Source organism: Topomyia yanbarensis, chromosome 1 (genome assembly GCF_030247195.1).
Source record: "Topomyia yanbarensis strain Yona2022 chromosome 1, ASM3024719v1, whole genome shotgun sequence".
Lineage (NCBI taxonomy): Eukaryota > Metazoa > Arthropoda > Insecta > Diptera > Culicidae > Topomyia > Topomyia yanbarensis.
This window is the reverse complement of record NC_080670.1, coordinates 49,335,373-49,359,368: the sequence shown is the minus strand read 5'-3', so window position 1 is coordinate 49,359,368 and position 23,996 is coordinate 49,335,373. Positions and strand designations below refer to the sequence as shown.

Genomic DNA, 23,996 nt, shown 5'->3' with positions numbered 1-23,996 from the left:
TACAACTATTATATTACCCAACTTGCAATACACAAAGGATTGTAAAGAATCATTATACCATAACTAATTATAAAAGCATTATAAAAGCAGTGATACACACACTCGATGAATTCTCGCCACACATATGGGCTCAAAAACCAACTATCAAAATTCACTTTGGGGAGAAATTCCGAACGAACCGTTAACCGCCCAGCACAGCCGTTGACAGCAAACGACAGAAAAAAGATTCTCTTAAGTAGACTGCTATGCACCGTGCTTGGGTAATACCGTTTTCTGCAGAATTTCTCCTCAAAGTAAATTTGACTCAAACATTTGGCCACTACAACTGCTCTACATCCAACTTTTGCATAATTTACACACAGGTCCAATCTGATTTTTCAATGTTCAATAGAGCCAATCGACATAGATCTTTCATTAGGGCTTAAATAGCAAATGTAAACAAACTGCGTTTTCGCTATTATGACATTATGCGACAAAAATACTACAAGATTGAGGTGAAAATTAGTTAAAATGGTTTTAGTTCGATTTATAATTAAAGAAAACAAAACGGCGAAACATGCATTTTCTTCGAGATTTCGACTTAGGCCCTTCTTCTCATATGGAATATAAAGGCTAAACTTACATTTTTTGACAGAACCGGGCGTACGGTTATTATTCACAAAATTATTCTTTAAACGGCGGTTCTATTATATAAATGATAAGCAATATCTACTAGGATCATGTCTACTCGATAGTTGTTGCACATAAACATTCGAATATTTCGATATTTTCATGAAATGCGAAGAAAAGATGCACGCGCCCTATCATTTACATTGGGTTTATATGCGCCTATTTGCTGAGCCCTATTAAAAAGTATACTGTCAAGCTCGCCCATTTACCCAGCCCTACCCAGCAAGACAGAGTCAGTTTAGCCCTTTTACCGCGCCCTTCTGAAAATTATGTACACCGTTTAGCCCTTCCGCAAATGGTGGTTGCTGAAGGGCGAAATCACGACTGGGATGCAAATTGGGCGTAAGCATTTTTTTAGTTTCTACCCACTAAAAGCACATAGGAATTAAATTCTTTGTTATATTGTCATAAGGTTTAACCAAAGATGCTTCCGGAAAAACATGGTCATAAAGTAATTTATACCTACAATAAAAACTACATTTAGAAAAGCATCGCTGTATATTGAAACTGATTTTTCTCCATTTGAGTACATTGCGACTTTGGCCCTATTGAAAGATCTGTGTCGCAATCTGCACACTCAATTCGGCTCGGTAGTTTCCCAACAGCTGTGAAGTCAGCAAATTCAGAAACTGATATCACAGACTAACAGACATAACACTATGAGGGAATTCCCTCAAAAAACATAGATCCGATCATTTTCCCAGAACACTAGCTCCACCTTTTATTCACGGTCCCAAACACTCATTTACTGGTAGGTTACCCCTCAGGTTAGGGAGCAATTTTTCATCCCCCATATGCTTGTTCATATGTCAATAGCGCCATAATTTCATATGTGGCCACAGTCCCAACTACGAATATATTTAAAATGACCGTTAAAGCGGGCGAAGCTTTGTTTTTAAGTGTTATGTCTGTTAGTCTGTGCTGATATCTCAGTAAAGTGAGATTAGTTTGCTGATTTTCGGTGAAATATTTTCCGAGTCTCAGCACTCAAGCGGCACTTTTACTGAGATCTCAGCAAAAAAAAATGTTTGCTGAATTTCAGCTGTTGAGATTTCGGCAGAAAAAAATAAATCAGAAATAACTTATTTCTCCTACGTTTCGGTGCAATATCAGACCTTAAGATTACTTACTTGTGTGGGGATCCAAGTAGAGACAATATGCCGATCAAATGAAATAAAATAGTAGCAACTTTTTAAATAGGATTATAATGAATTCGACAAAAACTTCATTTGCAATTTTCTCAATGTTTACGTTTGGCAGTTAGGCCTTTTTCAGATATTTGGTAACAAATCGTTTTTATACACACGGTAAATCTAGACTACCTATTTTATGACTATGTTTCACGCATTTTTGAGAATACCATTTATACGTCAAAAAGTGTATCGATTTTAGTTATGAACGAAGAGTATGTTTAACGCATTTTCGAGAATGTCAACGGCGAAGAAAAATGCGTAAAAAGTATATCTCACAGAGTAAAGAAAATTTACACTCCGACGTGGGGCCATTTTCAAATAAGTGTTCGTATTGCAAACAATGCTTGTTTACTTTCGCGATTATTTATCGAAGGCAGAGAAATATGGACGAACATTCCAAACCTCATAATAAATCATATAATAATGCTATGGTACGTATGCTTCTTTCTTATTAGCTTCTTTAAAATATCAAGTTTCTTCTTTTTTAGATTTGAAATGCATGAAACCCAGTAATGATTCAGAGTCAGATTTGAAAAAAAGTTTTATATTTGGGCTCGATTCTTGAAGGCCGTACCGTTTAAGGAAGTTTCAAGATGGTATGACCTCTCAATATTGTTTGTATTTAAATAAATTAGAATAAAAATCAATGTGATTTTTGTTACTTCTCGAAAAGAAATTGAAAAACAAAAGTTGTACAGTATTTACGCATTACTGACCTCTTCTAAGAAGTACGAAATAGGTATTTTTTACTTTTTCAAGAAAGTAAAAACTATACATTTAACTTTGCAGGCATGAGTATAAATTACCCATTTTATAGTTTGTTGAAAGAGTCAAAACTATGCATTTTTTACTTTGTTGTGTGGAGTAGAAAGTATGCCGATTCTGACGTACATTCTATTTGCACAAAAGAGAGTAAAAACAATATATTCATTTTGTGGGTAGTCCCAGTTTCCCATCAAAATGCGTACTTCATAGTTATAATAAAGTTTGTTCTGATTACCGTGTATGGCACTGCCAAAGAGAATAGGAAAAGAGACGAATAGTGTGAAGCCAAAAATACCTTATTGAGCAGACCAATCGTGCAATGTAAATAAACATTACTCATGCCTGAGTTGGAGGAGATAAGTATTGTACTTCTATCAAAAAAGAAATTTGAATTTTCGTCAGAATTTAGCTCAATCGTGATTGTAAGGTGCATTCTAGAGTATATGTATGAGTAAAAATAAGCTTTAGAATTATTTCATATCTTTGTTTCGAAATGCACATCGTTTGATAAACAAATCCATCGATCGACATACGGTTTGTTTTCAAAATATAATAGGAGTCATTTAAAGTGCTGCCTGTAGAAGCGGTTGCCAAAATTCTAGTGTTGAAATCATCATAAAGGGAGTGTTGCCGTTTTGACTGATTTTCACTCTTCGTCTCTTTCACTATTCTCTTTGGGCACTGCGTGTACGCGGTAGCGCTGCTGTCGCTAAAGGCTTGGCATCAATTGAAAACCCACAACCCTAAAGTTTCAACAACTGTCAGTTTTGATAGATGGTCGTGGAGAGAGAGAAAGATGTGAAGCAGCATTTTGTAGTCGTTTGCAGTTTATCGCGGCAGAAAAAACATTGAATTTTATTTTTTAGAATATTGTTCTTTTGTTTCAAGAAAATCGCAGTGATTTAGCTATTTAAATAACTGTGAACCTGTTTTGGATGAAGTAAAGAAAGCTTATAACTGCCAAAAAAGAGTAAGTGGAACTATAATGTATGTCATCTGGACCGTCTACGTTTTTGTTATTTTTTCGCAGCAAAAAGATTACGTGGATTGTTTCCTACTTACAAACTATTGAATCAGAATTATTCTTGATGACTAATTTTTCCTTCCAGTTCCATTTCAGTCGATAGTAAGTAACAATTATCTAATTTGAAGAATGTCCTCTCCGATCAGCTCGGCATCCGAATACACTAGCGCTTCGGATGAAACTATAAATGAAGCGTTACTTAGTCTGGATATCTCTATGGATGGTAAGTTTGTACAAAGGAAAATGCCAGAGAAAAGAATAATTCAAACTGCGTACTTTCAGAAATTGAAGACATCAATCTCTCACAGGATTGGAGCGGATTACTGAAGCCAAACCAAAAAAAGAAGCATGATTCTCAAGACGCCTCACAGCTGCTGTTAGACAGCTTGAGAAATAATAATTACTCGAGCAATTCACAGCAGCTTACTCTGGAAAAGAGTCCATCCAAATCTTCAAACAACGAAACACTGGAGAGTACCTTGAGCATAAGTCCTGAAAAAAGTGGAATCGAAGGATCCGGTTACGGTAGCTCCACCATGTCATTTACGTCCAGCTCCGATGAAGCCTCGGCCCTGATTAGTGACGAGGAAGTTAGTACCGGTGCTGTCAGCAGCAGTGTGGGAGCTTCGTCGTCCAGTGTAACTGCACCGAAACCGTCCCTACTGAATGTCTCACAAGCGAGCGGTCAGCTGCTAGACGATGACAGCCCAACTACAAAAGACTCGAAGGACACAACGCATAATGTTTCGCTGCTTCCAACGGATGATGATCAGCTAACGGAAGTGGAGCAAAGTCAAAAGGTAGATTGTTTGAGTATGACTTTGGAATAATGTTTTAACGTTTATGACTTGTTTTTAGAATCCAATTAAAATCTACGACTACTTGGAGGAATTCGACCGCAACCTCCCGGATACGGTCACTCTGTTGACCACTCCGGAAGGCAGTAAAGTTTATCTGGTAGGAACAGCGCACTTTAGTGAGAATTCACAAAACGACGTGTCACTGGTTATGCAAAACGTGCAACCTAATGTTGTCATGCTGGAATTATGTCCTTCCCGTATCCACATTCTGAAGTACGACGAGCAATCACTGCTGGAAGAAGCCAAGGATATCAATCTGGCCAAAATTCTAAGCATCATCAAACGAAACGGAGCCATCAATGGACTGTTTTATATTTTACTGCTAAACATGAGTGCCAAAATCACGAAAAAGCTCGGAATGGCACCTGGTGGTGAATTCCGTCGGGCAGTGGACGAAGCTTCTCGCATTCCAAGATGTGTCATCCAGCTGGGTGACCGACAGATTAACATTACACTTCAGCGTGCTTTGCGTGGTTTATCGCTGTGGCAAACGATCAAGCTGATTCCCAAGCTGCTGATTATGGATGACATCAGCATTGAAGACGTTGAACAGTGCAAACAAAAAGATCTGTTGGAGGAAATCATGCTAGAAATGGCCGGGGAATTTCCCGCCTTCGGAAGGGTCTTTGTTGAGGAGCGGGATCTGTATCTGTGCTACTCGTTACAGGTTGCCGCAATGCCCTACCAGCTGACGGACGATATTCGTCTACCAGTCCACGTTGTTGGGGTGGTAGGAATTGGACATGCCGCCGGAATTATCAAGCACTGGGGTAAGGTAGAACGTACGGCTATCGATTCGATCGTGACCATTCCACCGGCCAGCTTCAGTCACCGAGCGGCCAAGATTGTACTGAAGTACGGCACGCTGGGATTGTGCGCCTACGGTGCGTTTCGGTTCGTGCGACCACGGTTAAGCCGATGGTTGTGATCGGTGGTATATTTTCTGGTGCTCGAGAGCTACTGAAGGCTCGCCTTCTTTTCTTTTTTTAAATACATTTTTGACCACAGTAAGAAGCACCTTCGTTGGTATGGTATTTGCATGTGTATCTGAGCATCTCCTTCAAATTTAATGTACAGTGTTGGTACATCTAGGGTATATATATATATATAGTGTTTGCGCCGATCAGGGCAAAGTCTAATGCGAATCAAAATGTAAAGAAATAGTGCCGGATATAAAGCGGAGCTAAATAAATTGTTTCAGAATTCAAGTTGTGTACGTTTTCTTCTGAAAGAACCCAACTAGAATTCCTTATGCTTTAGCCGCAAGGAATTCCCTTGAATTTACCAAGGGATTAACACTAATCTGGTTCAGCTAAATGCTTGAGTGCTGATTGTGTATATACAGTAATAACAAGGGAAGGTGCGAGGACTGTCGTTATGAAGGATGAAGTTGTGTAGTATACCAGAAACGTTCAGAACATCAGGAGGATCGTACTGAGTGTCATCGTGTAGTGCATGATTGCTGCTAAATATCTATCAGAAATCAGTATCGACCGGCTCAAAGGGCGCGTTCCCCATGTGCCTTGCCATGATCTATTTTTTAATCATTTCCCTGATGGGAAGGATTGGGGAAATGGTAAGGTTAGGAGTAAGGAAAATAACGACAGATAACAATTAAAACAGAACATTAGAGTTTGTCTTCACATCTCGCCCTGAGCAGAAGCATAAAATCGTCCCGCGCAAGCGAAAACGTCAATTCTACCTAAAAATCAATCGGTGTCTATCGCACAAGCAGTCCATATAACAATAGCCTATACCTACTGTGCGATTTAGTGATGAGTATCGGTGCCCAGCAAAAAGCAACCCAGCTGCGGTCGAACTGTGTTGCTGTTGATTTTTCGAAATGCCCCGTAAGACCAGCCATTCGGAAAGTGGAACAGTTATTAAAAGTACAGATGGAACTCAATCTGGCTGAAGTGAAAACCCTGCAAATGCATCATATCAAACATTGCGTGCTGATTTCGTTCAAGAACATTAACCAAGCTGAGTCATTCGCCTCGCGAAAAAACATGCAGCACACCGCCGAATGCGGCAATGTTAAATATAGCATTCCCGTATACATCGAGAACGGCGCTGTAGAAGTTCGTGTCCATGATTTGGCTATGCATACCCCTGACAGCGTGATTAAAAAATGCCTGCAAAAATACGGAGAAGTAGACTCCGTTACACACGATACATGGAGAAATTTTTTTCCCGGGCATCCCTAACGGTGTTCGTGTGGTGAGAATGCGTGTGGCCAAGCCAATTCCCTCATACATATCCGTCACAGCGTTAGGAAGTGACGATGTTCTCATTCATCAGACATCACTAGTCACGTACCCAGGGCAAATTCCTACGTGCCAGTTCTGCACGAAGAAGCTGCACCTCGGAAAACTTTGCGTAGAAACTGTTAAGAAAAACTTAACCAATCCAACTGAAATCAGCCCAGAACCATCTTACGCTAAACCACTAACAGCTGCAAATCCAACATCTCCGGATCAAGCACCAACAACCAGCAACAACAACAACGAAACGAATGCCGAAAAATACGAACATACAATAACGACCGATAAGAGTAAGACACAAACTGGAACATCTGACCGCGAGCAGCAGGAAAGTAGTACGGATGAGGACATGGACATGAACGACAACGCGAAAGAAGACAAACGGATCGAACCTCAAATTGCAGTGGACAACACTGGCAATATTTCGCCCCCTAGAAAAAGGATCTCAACACGCAGCAGAAAGCTGCTCCTGAACGAGACAAAAAACTTAACTTAGTTGTTTTTTTTATTTATGGTAACAAAACGAACAATCGGCCTCGTCGAGCTACCGGATTTGAGCCTAAATAAATTTAATAATTATAAAAAAACAGAACATTCTGCACCCCCAGAAGAATGGTGAACGATCTGCAAATGCTACAATAGCAGAAATAAAACCTCTAACCCCCGGAGGGATTTAGAATTTTTATTTAAACTGTGAGCGGATACATCAACACCCCCGGAGGAATATTGAGATAACAGAACGACAACACCTCCGAAGAGATATTGTCATTCAAATATGGCTTAAACTATAGCTCTTTAACACACTGGGTTAGGAACAATAGCATATCCTTTAGTTTCAGCTGTCCGGGCATAGGTTCATCTATGTATGGGGAACCAAAAATCTGAATACGCAATTGCATTACTGCTGGGCAGTTACATATCAAATGTTATGAAGTTCCGTAATCGGATTCACAAAGATCACACAAATGATACTCAGCACGCTGAATAGTAGCCATGTGATAATTGAGTTTGCAATGTCCAGTCAGTACCCTGACTAGAATACTGCAATCGTGCTTGGAAAAATGCAGCAAATTATTCGAAATTTTCGGACTCACAGAAAAGTCTTTGTTTGATCGCAAGTTTGCAAGCTACGCCAATGGTTGGCACGTTCGGATGCAGCCCAAGAGAGAATATTGTGCTTTATCCAACTTATCGGAAGTGATAAAACTGGTTCTGGACTAACGAAGTCAGTCGCAGCGTTCGCTCTAGCCAATTCGTTCGCCCATTCATTTCCTGTAATACCGGAATGACCGGCTACCCATATAAGGTAGATAGCATTTCAAATGCTAAGTTCTTCGAGTTGAGTTCGACATGCGATTACTAATTTAGATCTTGAATCTGCCCAACTAAGTGCTTTCAGGGCAGCCAGACTGCCAGTGCAAAAATAGATTCTTTTCCCGCAAATTCCCTGTTGAAGTGCCGATTGTACGCCACACAGAATCGCAATGAATTCTGCTTGGAATACGGTACCAAGCGAATGAGACTGGTTTAATCTCATTTCACGACAATAGACACCAGCACCGGGTCGGCCCTCAAATAAACAACAGACTACATAATCTTCAAGTTGTCGCTTCATCCAGCCATTCCTCGCGAGGAGTAATTCTCACATTGAATGTTTTAAAAGGAAAACTACGAGTGAGTGTAAGATCACTGAGAGCAAGAGTAAACTCATCTTAAGTAACAATTTGCGGCGCAGTCTTGTGTGGCTAGTTGCACGATCTATTGGGTTACTTTAAGACGGAATGTACAAGAAAGTACTTCTTGTTTCAGAAATACATATGGTGGTTTTATGTTCAAGAGTGCTTCTAGAGCAGCAGTAGGTGTTGTCATCAAGACCTTCTAAAGATAGTTTAACTTTGATTGGATTGTCATAACATCTTCCTTCTGCCACCAAACAAGGCACCCGTATGCCAGTATTGGTCTAAAAATCGCTGTATAGATCCACTGAATGTACTTGAGTTTGACTCTCCAAGATTTGCCGAAAGCCCATCTACATTGACCGAAGGCCATGCAAGCTTTCTTGATCCTGAAATCGATGTGAGCTGTCCAATTAAATTTTGAGTCAAGAATTACTCCAACGTACTTAACTTGATATGCGACAATAATTTCAGAGTCAAAGAACTGCAACGGACGAGCTCCGGTTGTAATCCTTCGTTACGTGAAAAGCACCATTGATATTTTATTTAAATTTACTGATAGTCCAATATGAAGACACCATTACTCAACAACACATAAGGTTTGTTACATCATATCAAAAAGTGTGATAATGCAAATACCGGCGATCATTATATGATAATCAACGGCGAAACCAATTTTCGGGAGCTCATTAAGTTTCCTCAACAAGCCATCGGCGACAAGTTTCCATAGAAGTGGTAACAGCACACCACCTTGGGGACATCCGCCGACACTTAGGTTCCTTATCTCTACTTGTCTTAACGATGAGCACAGATGTCGGTTGTTAAGCATTCTGTGTATCCAGATTGTCATATATGAAGATACTTCATGATCCCGTGCTGCTTACAAGATGGATTCGAAAGACACGTTGTCAAAAGCTCCTTCAATATCGAGAAAACTTCCTAAACTTGATTGTTTTTGTGAAAAACCTTTTTCATTGTTGTAACAGGGTGGTAGTAGACTTCCACCGCTGATATGCATATTGCAAATCGCCCATTTGATCGATTCGGTTGCTACAATTCTACGAGCAAATGCCCTACATGAAAAGAACTCTGAGGTAGTCGTCAGTGATGACTCCGTACAGCCTAGAAAATGTATGCCAAAAAGACAGTTGAGTACTACATTTTCGTCAGACGAGTATTCACCATTAGCAGTTCTAATCGGACTGATATGAAAGTCTTTCGATTTCGAAAGTAACTCATTTGATCTGCTAGTCTCGTTGAGACTTGGGACATTTGTACAGTAGCTTTTCCAACCACTTCGATCAGACGATCGAGGGGAATTTCTGTATGATTTGCGAGCCAACTTAAAGGCCTCCGACCCGTCCTTGCATTTGCGACTCCAAGCTATTCTACATAATTTTTTGAGTCGAACAAGTTCGGTATTCCACCAAGGTGAAACACATAACTCGAAGCGGGCAAGCCTCTTGATATGCTGCTACTATGAGTGAGTTTATTTTATCCACAACCTCATCCAAGTCACGTGGAGATTCAATCGTTGGAAGATACCCCCGAAACCCAGTCGCCTAGCCCTCTTCGTAGAGGTCCCAGTTTGTAGATTTGCGATTACGTTAGGTGACGATATCTAGCGAGACGTTTAAATGATCAAAGACGATGTACTTATGATCAGATAACGAAGGTTCGAGCTCGTTTGCCAACTCATGCGTACTACTGTCAGAGCAGAGAGTTACATCTAACACCTCTTCTCTGCCAGCTCGTGCAAATTTTGGGCGATTTCCTACATTAAGTATGCTCAGATTTGTGCTGCTTAAGTATTCCATCAATTTGATGCCTCGCAAATTGATATCTGAGCTGCCCCAAATTATGTGGTGGGCATTTGCATCCCTGCCTATTACGGGGAAACCCATTTCTGCCACAACGATATAACCCTTTTGAAATTAGCAGAAGGCTATGGTTCATTGTGCAGCAACCCAAGTAGCACGCTTTGTTTCTGTATAGTATTTGTAACTCTCTTGGTAACAACTATGTTATGGAAAAAGCGCACTTTGTATGTTGTGCAACATGTTCCTAATTTCAGCAAAATAATGAAAACAATAGCTGTGCTATTTGTCAAGCACTGGGTAGTTGGACAGTTCTCTTTTAAGGTGGAATGGCAAAAAAGAGGCATTTGCAACTTGTTAGACTGTTTGTGCAAGTTAGCAAAGTTTCTGATTAGTTTCACAACTGTTATTGATCTTTGCATACTTAACACTACTGGCCAGCTCTATAGTTACATACGGGCACAATTAGTTTAAAAACCCGTGAAAATTCTTTTCAAATATATCCAACAATAAACAATATTGTGTAGCAGTTGTGCAACATTTAAAACTTTCAACAAGTTGCAATTGCTACTTGGGCAAGTATATCGAACAACAGACGTATTTCTTGTTTATGTTATAAACAGTCATATTGGCTGTGACAGCATAAATATCACGAGTTGTGAGGTCGGATATAAGACATGCGTCAATAGAACTATTCACAAGTGTACATGCACGAGGTATTTCACGTGGATTTGTCATGCCATAGAAGTTTCCGTTACGGAAATACGGTGCTTGGACCGAAGCTATAGAAGCTTTTCCTTCCTTCACAAGACAGGATAGATTCATAGTTAGTGTGCGTTTATGCTGAAGATTATTTTGTGCTTCTCTAATTATCTAATGATCGAGTTCACAGCACTGCACATTTCATCTTCAGCATTTTTTCTACAGCAGCTAGATACTAAACACGTTGGCTTACAATCGCCCATAGCGAACCCCGAAATGGGTATTAGGGACATGGCCACCATTTGAATCCCACGGTTTTTTTTTTACAATGGAGAAGACCTTTACGTCCTAGCCCAGTACACGTGCTATTGGTAGGGTCCAATCTACCACACGGGGTGCACTGAGGGCGTGTCGGGCTCGAATGGTGACGCTGCCATTAATACCGACTAAACTCCATTGGGCTCCGCCATCATTCCTCCCAGGAACTACCTCTCGGTATTACTTCTGGGGGGATGGCTGTACTAAATGTACTCATACACTCTCACTCACGCGTTCATACGTCCTGTATGAGGCTTACTTGGGTGCTCTCTCAATCGCACTTTGATTCACTCTCAAACACTCCCACATGAGGCTGACTTTTGTGCTCACGTTTTTCGTTCCTTGCGAGGCTGACTTGTGTGCTCACCTTATTCATTCCTTGCTAGGCTTACTTTTGTGCTCGCCCAACCCATACCATGTGAGGCTGACTTGGGTGCTCACCCTATCACCTGATTCACTCTCGATCGTGCCACTCTATTGTACCTCTGTCACTCCCCCTGGCATCCCATGTGGGACTTTTTTCTTAGGCCCCACTTCTGACATACCATGCGAGGCTGACTTGTGTGCTCACCTTTTTCATTCCTTGCTAGGCTGATTTTTGTGCTAGCCTCTACCATACCATGTGAGGCTGACTTTTGTGCTCACCCTTAACATGCCGTGTGAGACTGACTTGGATGCTCACCCTTTCACTCCTCTGCCACGCCATGAGGCATCGATAGCTAAGTCCCAACATACTACGCTACGACCCTCCCGTCTTGGCATGAGGCAGTCCACTTATACGCCTATACACTCACTCTTCTGTCTTGCTTCGGGGTGGCTGGATTTACCCATTACGCGGTTGCCAGTCGCTGCGCCAAACCTGCCTCGGCATGAACATTCACTCATTTTTCTGCGCTCGGCCTTTTTCGCTCCAACTAACCAATCACTAGTTAGTCGTGCCCGTCGTCTGTTGCTCGGTGCGCCAAATTCCCTACAGCCTACATGCAATCTTGGTGGTTGCAATCGAGACTACGTTCCACTTCTCCACCGATTGACACATCCGCTGACTAAGGGTATCAGGGGTTGTGTCCCAGCCACAGACGTCAAGCATTGCTCTTCTTTCGACGTCGAAACGAGGACATACGAACAGTATGTGTTCGGCAGTTTCGTCTACACCTGGGCAGTCAGGGCAGGCGAGGACCTCCGCGTGCCCGAACCTATGGAGGTACTGTCGGAAGCAGCCATGGCCTGACAGGAATTGTGTCAGATGGAAGTGAACTTCCCCATGGGGTCTGCCCAACCAGCTCGATATGTTAGGTATCAGCCAGTGGGTCCACCTACCTTTCGAGGAGTTATCCCACTCACGCTGCCATCTGGCGACCGAGGTCACCCTGGTGCGCTCGCGGTCTCCTCTATTTCCACGTAGCTCGAAGCACTCCTCATCTTCCCGGATGACCAGCCCGACTGGCATCATGCTCGCTATCACGCAGGATGCATCGTGTGATACTGTGCGGTAGGCAGATATCACTCTGAGGCACATCACGCGGTAGGTGCTCTCCAGTTTCTGTAGGTAACTGGTTACCCTCAGTGCTCTTGACCATGACGGGCCGCCGTACCTGACTCTAGATACGGCAACGCCTGCCAGTAGCCTACGTCTACTGGCGCACACCTTTGAGCGTTGGACATCATCCTCAATGGTGCCGCAACAGCAGTCGACGCTCTCTTGCATGTATAGTCGTGGACGTGGCTGCCGAAGGTCAGCTTGTCGTCTATAATGACTCCGAGAGACTTCAAACTCCGCTGTGAGGTGATCACGACTTCTCCCACATGGATAACTGCATGTTGTGCCGACTTGCGGTTGTTGACGATAACTACCTCCGTCTTATGGTGAGCGAGCTCCAGGCCTCTCGCGCTCATCCATTCCTCCACCGTGTTGATCGCGTGTTCTGCAGTTAGTTCTACCTCAGGCATTGACTCCCCATAGACCTGCAAGGTTACGTCGTCGGCAAAGCCGACAATCTTGACCCCATAGCATAGTTCCATAGCACCGGGCCTAGGATCGAGCCCTGTGGGACTACGGCGGTATCCGGAACCCTTTTCTGACCGGGATCGGTCTCGTATAGCAGCGGTTCTGGAAGCAGCTTTCCAGGATCCGGTACAGACCAACCGGTAGGCTAAGCCGGTGTAACGAGAGCGCGATGACATCCCAGCTTGCGCTGTTGAATACGTTCTTCACGTCAAATGTCACTAATGCACAGTATCGAATGCCTTGCCTTTTTCGTTGGATCACTATCTCGGCAGTCTTTATCACTGAGTTGATAGCGTCCACCGTGGATTTACCCTTCCGAAAGCCAAACTGGTTGCTTGACAGGCCGTCCGTACCTTCTGCGTTTGTCCACTGTGTCAGAGATTCGCTTAACACAGTAAGGGTAAGTCCAACGACACTCCGTGCACGACTGGCACATTTTTGTCCTGCCAGCCATTCAGTCCTCGGCACGGAAAAACGCCTTGACTTCAGGACTTCTGTTTTTCAGTCGCCTCTTACGACATGGGAGCTGGAAAGCAGTGGATCAATTCTTGGTTGAGAAACTTCAATCCACCAAATGCCACACATCCTCTCGGCAAGTTTTGGCCGAAGAAAGATAATAGACTGTTATCAACCCCCTAGTGGACCCCAGCCAAGCCAGCTAGAGTGCCTTTTGTGTATATGCAGTAATAGCAGGGGCGAGGGCTATCGTTATGAAGAGTGAAGGTGAGTGAGGGTGTGACGGGCGATCAGATGTTTTTTTCTGCCGCAATTCGCCACGATGATGTACATGTTCAGGATTGAGTGTCTCAATAATGAAAATTACGAAAGCTGGAGTTTTCAAGTTAAGAATCTGCTGATGCGGGTGGAACTGTGAAAATATGCCGTTAGTACACATCCAAACCCTGTGACCGATCCCAGGCGAAATGGAGACGCCAAAGCACAAGGCACAATATCGTTGTTCGATAACATCACACAACAGCTACTGATTCAGAAATGCACTACAACGAAGCAAATCTGGAAGACAATCAGGAACCACCATTAAAAACGTCTAGCATCGAAAAATTCCACTTTAAAGCGGATTTGCAACCTAACCTAGAAAGATGGTGGGGACATGTAGCAACACGATGGGAGACCTTTTCAGCGACTGGCAAACTCCGATCTTCAATTGGGGGCTACCCTGACAGTGTTTTTAGTTCTGCGGAACCTTCCATCGTCATTTGAGGCACTCACAACAACTTTGGAGAGACAAGACAAGCTCACGGTGGAAATAATCAAGCAAAACTACTGGACGAAGCACTCAAGCGAGAGAGAGATCCGACCATTGCGAAAGTATGCTGCGAGTTAAAGTAGGTGTGAAAGGTGTGTGCCACCACTGTCGGGGCATTTTAAACGAAACTGCCGATCACTGAAGCGCAAGTAGAGCATGCAGAAAAATCGAACGAGGTGGCAAAGCATCGGAAGCCGAAAGCCCGTTCTGTTAAGGACAGTGACGTCTCATGTCCCTAAAAGTTTGCGGTCAGCCCTTCACCCAATTCCCGATCTGAGATTGGAAAAAATTGGATAGTAAATTCCGGGGCCTCTAGTCATAAGAGCAAAGAGAAGTCTTATTTTAAGCAAGTGAAATCGATTACGGGCATGTCCGTTCCACTTGCCGATGGCGAGGGAAAGGTTCGCGGTAGCCTGTTTTGCGAAAGATGATAAAGGTAAAAAGCAGCTCACTCAAAAGGTGCCGTTGTAAAATTCCTGGAAACTCGATATATTATCACGCATAACAACCAAGTTGCGGCTGTATCGACACAATTCAGTGGTCGTTACCTGTATCGAGACAAAACCTGAAGACCGTAGTAGTGTCACATCCGAAAGACTGTGTTCACAGTTGACATCGTAAACTGGGTCACAAGGACCGCGATGCAATAAAGTGTTTGGTACATAACGAGTTGGCAACAGGTGTATCCATTCGAGACTGTAACGTGTAACGAGACATGTGAATACTGTTTGGAGAGTACGATTGCCATTTCCAAAACGCTCTGTTGCACTGTCGATAGCATTGCTTGATCTGGTTCATACCGATATTGGCGGCCCGATGAATACCATGGCCAGGCGGGTACGCTATTTCATGGTGATGATTAACGATTTCAGTAGATACGCCGTGGTTTATTTCTTAAGCCGAAAAACAGAAGCGAAATTGAGGAAATTGAAGACTACGTTCAAATGGTAAACGCTCGTTTTGGGCGAAACTCCACTGTCATTCGGTCTGAACATGGAGGAGAGTATAAACAACATCGTTGGTATAAGTCCAAGAAGTTGGGTTGTTTCTATCGGTCGAAGCACAGAGAAGAGACATATAAGCTAGAACAAACTTTCCCGAAAAACCTGTTTAAACATTTAAATAAAAATACGTTGAAAATCACCATCGCATACAGGTTTGCATGCGTGAGTCACCATTGTATCCAAGTTTGCATACAAGTCCCGTATAGCGATTGCTGGCCGATCGAAGCGCCGATCAGTGGCAAGTTGCTACTTGTTGTTGTCATTTCAAAGCGACAGTTTAATTTCTTACACAAGTTGAAAACTTTACTTGCATGTCAGTTCTCAGTGGTCGAAGGGATCACTCCACAGTTCATCACTACATACACTTGTGGAGATGGCCAAATGTATGCTGCTGGATGCGAGAATGAAATACCGTTACTTGACTGAAGGTGAATATTTGCAGAATCTTGTAGCTGTTTTTGATTTATTTGATTAAATTGTAGCAAATTTTTGAAATTATTTGATTAAATTGTAGCAGTTACATTATTTGACTAGATGTTAAATCAATTTGAACATCTTCAACACACATATACCTAGTTAATGTTAAGCGTGTATATATCCACGACAAGCGCCGCCTGCCAGCTTGAAAGTGAAACAACATCAACAAACTTTTTGCAATAACTATATCCATTCTGCCTGTCAGTTGCAAAGAGTGTTTCCGCTTACTAAAAAGAGGAATCACAACAAAAAGTAATGGTGCAAGGTGCAGCCGTGATTCCTGCTCAGTGCGCTTAAACCGGCTCGAAAAAAATACTCGTGCGGGACAGAACGCACAAATAACAAATATGATTTTGGTTTAACAAGGGTCGCACGGAAAAAAACACGCGATTCCGACAGTCACACGAGTACGGATCCGATTAAAATCCAAGGTAAGCAGGAGGGCATGAATCAATCGTTCCGACGTAATTGCCGTCTTCTTGGCAGCGTACAAGCAGGAACACGACGTCTGTTTACACAAGCTCTGATGATTCCGGACCACACAAAATCGTACCGGATTGCACCGGGATACTCACGGCACTAATTAGAACATACACGTAAAGCCATGGACTTCTCCACCAGATATGAATCTAGAAGGCATCAGTACCAGCAAGCAATGATCGGTGAACGGAAAGCGATACGCTTTTAACCAGCCTAGCAAACACGAAAGGAAAACGCCTTCCAAGAGAAGTGAGTAAATCACAGCGATTATAGATTTTATGACGACACGTGGTATATTGTAGTGCTCCTTTTCCGACACTTAATGTGTCCTACTTCAAGCATCGGGACTCAGCTACCGGCTCAGCAGAAGTTCCATCAAGGCTTCAGGTAGATCAGTTGGTGGAAGGAATCTGGTTACCGCAGCTGCGCACAGACGCAGGTGAGCAGCCAGAGTACAAGCGGTTAATAGGAGACCGTGACGCAGTAGGTCAAGGGGATTTTGCCAGCATTAACGAAGGCACGCCGGACGGAACTGAGGGTGGCGAGACACACGATTTATGTCGTGAGATGCCGCAGCAGTATGGCGGGGCCGTGAGTACTAGCTTTTAAGAGGTGAATAGAATCAATAGGGCGGACGGGCAAAGCAGCAGGAATAGGTGGATAGAAGAAGTCAGAGGAAATAGAGGAATGTATGAAGAGAGATGAATTAAGGGGTATGATATTCAAAATTACACGTGTAGGTTTTGGTTTTATAAGCAGTCGGCCCAGGTGAGGCTAGTTGTCACCGAGGCTGTAGAAAGATAATGTAACAAAATGATAACTTAAGTTGAACATCTTCGACACACATATTATGCTAAGATCAAGTTAAGCGTGTATGGATCCACCACAATGGCCGCTTGCCAGTTGAAAGTCTAACTTTCTGCGATAACTATCCATGCAGTGGGGCACTGCATGAAACGGTTTACATGCGTCATCCATCTGGCTCCAATGTACTCGATAAGGATGTTGTATGCCATTTACAAAAGAGCTTACACGAGGTTTAGCAAACAGCATGTGTGTGGAACCTAACAATCGATTCTGTTCTTAAGAAGATGGGTTTGCAGCAGTCTCAGAATGATTCCTATCCGTACATTCGACGAAATGGCGAAAATGCAAAAATAAAAGAATAGCAAAAAGCGGACATCACGTACAATTACAGGGTAATTTTTCTCAAACGTTCGGAACCTGTGACTACATAATTCGGAAAAATGAATTGACACCGTTGTTGGTTGCATTTCAACTGTTACTTGTATATTTTTGAGAGAGGTTTCATCAAAGTTGGAAAAAAATTAATGATATTCCTTCTCGCGGCAGCAGTTCGAATCCTTTGCTTTTTCTTTTTGCTGTATTCTTCTAAACTTTTTTGTCTGTAATAAATTGAGTTTTAGCTTATTATCATTTGCTTTCGTCGCGATTCTTTTTTGCTGAATTTTAATGCATTCATTTTTGTTACTTTATTTTAAGAATTTACTCTTAATTAAGAGGGAGCGATGTATTTTACTTTTTACAAAAAAATATACTTAAACTCACACATCTCCTGCTGCCCTTCGTGGATTCAGGCATTTCTCTTCCACTCATGCGCGCATGCAGAAATACCGCTTTTTTCGTTTCTTCACTCTCGGGTCGCGGGCGTAAAAATTCTCCAGAATTTCCCACCGCCACGCTATTAGTACTATCTTCCCTTTCTATTCGCTACTACTTTTTGTCTCACAGAGCATCAATAGTTTACATTGTATTATTTAAATAGTTTTTTGAGGCGCCATTCTAAACATCCTCGCGTCCTAAAATTAAGATAAAATCGAAAAGAAAAAACGAAAACGATTTCTTTTTCTTTCATTATCAGAGCTTGTTTTACTGTTTGTGTGTGTTTTATTTTTTGTTTAGTTTACGAGTTAATTGAGCAGTGCTTCCATCGTATATGGATGTGGTGGCGGCGGCAGCTGTTGTTGTGACGGCGTCGGCGTCGTATGTGCATGCTGTTGTTGTTGATTCTGTTGCAATTGTTTCGGAGGTTCGGGTCAGTCTAGAATTACAACCTGTAGATCGCTGTTTGCTTTATTGCTACTACTGCTATTGTTGTTGGTGGTGCCGTTGTTGATGTTGCTGATGCTATTGTTGGTACTGTTGCTAGTGGCCAGTTGAACCGCCAGCGGATGAACATTGGCCAGTGTAGCAGCTGCGGCAATGCTAGTGTTTAGATTGAGATTAAGGTTTGTCGCAGCGGCACTGTGAGGAAGTTGACCACCGGTGGCGTTCAGTTGTGCCGTTAGCTGAGACGGAACCGTTAGTGGTTGCTGCGGAATACCGGTGGCAGCCGCTGCAGCAGCGGCAGCCGCGGCGGCGGCTGCTGCCGCGGCAACCGATACGGTAGCAACCGGTGGTAGCAGGGTGGCGATGATTGCGGCGTACTTTGGGTGCAAGGTTCGCCAGGGTTTCCGGGCGGATCGCCGCAGCTCGGTGATGGGGATCTTTCGCCGTGTCCTCCTGTGGATTAAAAAGGTAGAAGTAAGTTAAATAGGTTGTTGTGGTTTTTATTTTTATGTATGTATTGCAAAAATCCGTCGGGGCACCTAAGCAAAAGTATTATTTAAGGGTATACACGAAAAAACAGTCATTTCTCGGGATTATTGCTCAACAAAATAACGAGATGAATCAAGATATAGTAAAATGGAATTGAAAAAATATGTTTTGAAGCACAAAAACCATTTTATCGACTAATTTTGTCTATCCTTAAATGTAACTAGACTAAGAACCATCATTGGGACCAAGGGGTCTGTTAGTGTTGATACAAAAATTAACAAATAAACAAACAGCTATGCCGAGACAAGAACTGCGTCATGTGGAAATTCACTGCACCGTGCGCTCTGTTCACTCACACCGACAGGCATGGAATTAGTGATGTGTCTATATCTACCTTTACAGCGTTATTCCTCTGATGTTGTCATTTTCTTAAGGTATCAATTCGGGCTCGTTTATGGACTCCTATCTTGCCTATCCTCCCTCCCTGTAACACTCCCTATCTTCCACGAGTAGCAGGTTTTTGGGAATCGTTCCAGCTATCACGTAGGTTCGACGACGATAGTTAGATATGCGCTAGTTACCCGCACGACCATCAGCCTGAACGTGCTGTTCAGGTTAGCTGTGTTCCTCTTCGTCTGCAGTGCCGTATCCCATGTTGGTCCTGCGTATCTGATCACTGATGTGAAGACACTCGCCAGTAGTCGCTTTTTACAGCTGCTGATCGCCGAATTGTTGGACATGATCCGATAGCGCCGAGATCACTTTTACGGACCTCCCACATGCGTAGTCGATGTGGCTATTGAAGCTGAGCCGATCGTCACTCCCAGTTGTCAAACTTCCCGCTTTCAGTTGATGATAAACTTTTCGAATGAAATTCTCCCTTGCTGCTTTCGGTTGTTTGGTCAGTCTTCCACAGCATATCTATCGCATCAGTAGCGAGTATTTCTACCTCCTCTAGTGACTCGCCGATCACTAGGAGCACCCCGTCGTCCGCAAAAACCAGCAATCTTCCCGCCCCTGGAAAGGCTCAATTTCAGCACTTCGCCGTACATTCAAAAGTTGGACGGAGTATGGAAGCCCGTGGAACGCCCACTGTTACGGTTACACTTTTTTACCAGCGTCAATTTCGTAGATCAGTTGTCGGTTCTGAGAGTAGCTCCTCAGAATCATGCAGAGGTACTCGAGAGCTCCCAGTGTGGGCAGCGAATCGGCGATTGCTGTCCAACTAGCGCTGTTGAAGGCGTTTTTACGTCAGCGTAACCAGTCCGCAGTAAAGGTTTCCTCTTCTCTTTTGCTTCTGTGCAGCCTCCATAGCTTCCACGACCGTTCGTATGGCGTCCACAGTGGATCTACCTTTCCGAAACCCAACTGCATATTGAAAAGGCCATTCTCTCCTTCCGTGTATGTTGTAGGCTTGTTAAGGATTACTAGTTCAAGCACCTTACCGACTGTATCCAACAGGCATGTCGGTCTATATGCTGAACGATCTCCAAAAGGCTTGCCTGGCTTCGAAACAACGCCAGCTTTTACCACCTCCAGCTGTCGGGGAAGTCATCATCGTCGATACACTTTTACAATGTGATCCTAAACATATTCGGGTTCATTATGATTACTTATTTCAGAGCCACATTGGTTCCCAAGGCTTTTTCTAGCACTATCAGCTCCTCGTTGTTTACCCAAGCTTCTTCTTCATATTCATCCTGTGCTCCATACAGCGTGAGCGGCCAGGCCGTCGGTTCATGCAGTGAAAATAGCGCTTCTACGATGACTCTCATGTACTGCCAGTCCTATTATCTTCGCCATGGCAGCTCTATGGGTTTCGCCCCACGGATTTGAAGTGGCGTTGCGGTAAAGCTCTTTTAGGCAGGCTTTCTTACAGAGTTTGATTTGCTTGTTAAGTGCGGCTCTTTCCGCCTTATACGCTGGTCTTAGAACTGCTCTTTCAGCGACGCTGTAGGCTCTCTGCATTTTCGTCCAAGCTCGGTGGCAACATGCACGTAGGTCAGCAATCACCGAGTTCCATCAAAAGACTGGGCGGCGACTGTACCTTGGTTTACCTTCTCTTGACATGGTTGCATCCCACGCTCTTACTAATGCCGTTATCACTCAATCTGCACTGAATTACAGATAATTGCACCCACGCTTGAACGAAGAATCTGTTGTCAAACTTCGTTGTTTTCCACCTCCACTCGTTCGATTGGGTCACCCGCGCTTCCAACTGTCTATTGCTTCCGATAGTGTACCAGACTCAAGGGGTTAGTTGCTTAGCACAAATTGAGTTGTGCTTGCAAACAAACAAAAACACGGGTTGCTGCAAGGGTTACTGTGATCATTTAGTGGGCACAATGTTCTAAGCGATTCACCCCTTGACCGGACCGCTTGGTGGTCGCTGTGGGTGTACTCCTCGCACTCTCCAATTCAAACTTCCTGCCAAACTGGGGACTGCAGATGGTAACGTCAATAACTGATTCTTAACCTTCATGGCGGTAGGTGTTGGTTGTACCATTGTTGGCAACATCTACGTTCAACTTTGCAAAGGCCTCGAGTAAACTACTCCCCTTTGAGTTGATGAAGCGAATGCCCTATTCTACTGCCCAAGCGTTAAATTCATCAGCTATAACGACTGGACTCCGATCAATAAGCTCTTCTGTCAGCTTATCCAGCAGTTCTGTGAATCGATCGATCGTCCACCGCGGAGGTGTGTAGTAACTGCACAAGAAGACTATTGATTTTGGCGACTACATAAACGCGATAAACCACTTCCCGAAATAGATTTCTTCCCCTCGTTCAAATCGCCGCTGATTTTGCGTTATCTTATGTTCAGATTCCATCGCTGGTAAGGTTCCGAGATGATAGCTACATCGCAGATTGGCGTTCCGCGGCAGATTGCTGCATCTTCCGGGGGTACTCCATCCAGGTTCTTACATCAGATGGTTGCATCCGGGCGCAAAGCTCTTACTTCCACAGCTTCGCCTATGGCTTTCTCGGTGAGCTCTTTATAAGTAGAGCTGTTTGACTTCCCAAGTCCTTGAGTACCGGATTTATCCATATTGTACGCAGTTCCTTCTCATACGAATCATCGTTAGCTTTGATTATGAGTGATTCACTTTTTTTCGTCCCTTGAAGAGCTTTCGCTTCTCGGACCTATCCTTGATGTTCGCTATCCGTTTTGTGCTGCCGACGACTTCCCATTTGGTGGCCACTTCGTTCGCTAGGCGTACCACGGTGCCGGGAGTCTCCCTGTGTTTCTTGGAACCTTCTGGTCTCGCATCACCTAGCGAAGCCCTTGGCCTATTCTACGTACAGGTGCGGCTTCCGTTCCCTTCGGTTTGTCTCTCGTCCCACAAGTCTCCCTCACTTTTGATGGTGCTACTGTTTGCTTTATTTTCAAGGACTTCTTGGCCATCTACAACTCCTTTTCGATTAACTTCACTTTCTACTCCAAGGTTCTCCATTTCTTGACGACCAATCCGAGCTTTCCTTATATCTTCAGAACCAGTGTCTTGATGTCCTTGTGCCCATTACTCCTTTTGTCGACAAAGCTGTTCAGTTCGTCCAACAGTTTTTTAGCTGCTTTTAGACACGGCAAGCTTCATATTTAGCGCTACTGCTTTTGCTGCTTCTGTTGAAGCCGTGGTTGCGGCTGCTGGGGCTGTTGAGGCCGCTTCTCTTGTTGGAGCTGCGGTTTCTGTTCTTCCTGTTCGTGCTGCTGTTGCAATGGTTGCCTTTGCCGAGGTGGTGACTTCGTTAAGCCACTTTTGGTGAAGGGAGTCGCCGCACCTACTGCAGTCGCCTCTTGTGATCCCATAGTTATCTATGCAAGCAGGAAGGCCATGCTAGGGTTACCACTATCCTGCATGGGGAATAGTGTTCAGAGCCGGATCGGCGTAAACTCGGGAATGGACCATCCGAACCTAATATCACCAACTAAATGGTGACGAGGTTTTATCGTACCCGAAGACCCAACGGCTTTAACGCTAACGTGCTGTTAGCCCACTCGCCATCTCAAGACGATGTCATCCTTCCTTGCTCAGAGAGTAGAAGTGCACGCCTATCAGCCCAAAGTCGCCGTCCAATTCGCGATCCGTGTCCAATCCGTTGGCGTTCGCAATGGCCAGTATGCCTTCGATTTTCACGTATGGATTTAACCCCCAATCCAGTATTTTCGTTTTTTGAAGCTGGCGTCAATCCGGCGCTAGCTCAGTCCTGTCACTAAGTTAGAATCGGAGTCTGATGAAACGAAGTCGAAACTTAAATTCCATAGCTAATTTAACAATAAAATTTCAATTGGCAGCCCTGAATGCAATCACGACGCACCGTGATGTCTCCGGCATTACCCACTCATCTTTGACCCTAAACAGGCATTCCGTAGTGTAATCCTTAGCCGGCTGAAACAACTAAAACCGACATTACATGACTTTTATGGACTACTCGGAAAAAATACAAAGCTGACCGGGTACTCAGGACTGTAAATCATATATGAGCACATTTTTTACTAAAACTAATTCATCAAATGTCATGGATAAACAAAAAAATCCCTTCCCGCCATTCGAAACTCACCTGCTGGCTTCGGTTGATCGATAGTAGACATCATCGGGTGCATCCATCCAGCTAATGACCTGCTTCCGGCCGGAACCGGTCCGCGTCATTTGGGCAATTTTTGGTTTACCATTCATCTGTAAGATCACAGATAAACTGAACAAATTATTTTTTACCGAAAGAAACGAATACGGAAGGGGAACTTACATGATGCCTCGGTAGAGGTTGTCCAGCTGCCTGCGCTGCGGCCATCATAGCTGCATATTGCTCGGGCGTTGGTCGGTGTGACGGCATAGGATCCTTGTTGGGCCTTTTTGTGGGAGGTGCAACCGGGCCTGAAAATACAGAGCGAAGTCACAAAAGTCTCATCTTGT

At 43.7% G+C, this 23,996-nt stretch overlaps 2 protein-coding genes and 1 long non-coding RNA gene across 6 annotated transcripts in view; 2 read left to right on the top strand and 1 right to left on the bottom strand.

The window, feature by feature from the left end:
- Positions 1 to 3,408: 3,408 nt before the first annotated feature.
- LOC131677572 (traB domain-containing protein) lies at positions 3,409 to 5,719 on the top strand. 3 transcript variants are annotated; one of them, XM_058957460.1, is made up of 4 exons: positions 3,409 to 3,597; positions 3,798 to 3,874; positions 3,934 to 4,451; positions 4,510 to 5,719. In XM_058957460.1, exons 2-4 carry the CDS (start codon positions 3,868 to 3,870, stop codon positions 5,437 to 5,439), a joined length of 1,455 nt encoding a protein of 484 aa, XP_058813443.1. In that variant the 5' UTR covers positions 3,409 to 3,597; positions 3,798 to 3,867; the 3' UTR covers positions 5,440 to 5,719. The 3 variants fall into 3 exon arrangements, with proteins under 3 accessions (XP_058813443.1, XP_058813442.1, XP_058813441.1); XM_058957459.1 differs by having other exon boundaries at positions 3,658 to 3,874; XM_058957458.1 differs by having other exon boundaries at positions 3,410 to 3,597; positions 3,737 to 3,874.
- Positions 5,720 to 16,273: 10,554 nt separating this feature from the next.
- LOC131677571 (uncharacterized) lies at positions 16,274 to 17,798 on the top strand. Its single transcript, XR_009303394.1, has 3 exons — positions 16,274 to 16,475; positions 16,531 to 16,773; positions 16,827 to 17,798. It is a non-coding gene; the product is annotated as an uncharacterized LOC131677571 (long non-coding RNA).
- LOC131677570 (metastasis-associated protein MTA1) overlaps positions 17,786 to 23,996 on the bottom strand; it is a 194,992-nt gene continuing 188,781 nt past the window's right edge. Inside the window, exons 11-13 of one of the 2 annotated variants that reach the window (XM_058957456.1) lie at positions 23,830 to 23,957; positions 23,644 to 23,759; positions 17,786 to 19,047 (exon numbers count right to left, since the gene is read on the bottom strand). In XM_058957456.1, the coding sequence (XP_058813439.1) occupies positions 18,582 to 19,047; positions 23,644 to 23,759; positions 23,830 to 23,957 (710 nt within the window). In that variant the 3' untranslated portion in view covers positions 17,786 to 18,581. Of the gene's footprint in view, positions 19,048 to 23,643; positions 23,779 to 23,829; positions 23,958 to 23,996 lie in introns of both variants that reach the window. The other variant, XR_009303393.1, reaches the window with a different exon arrangement.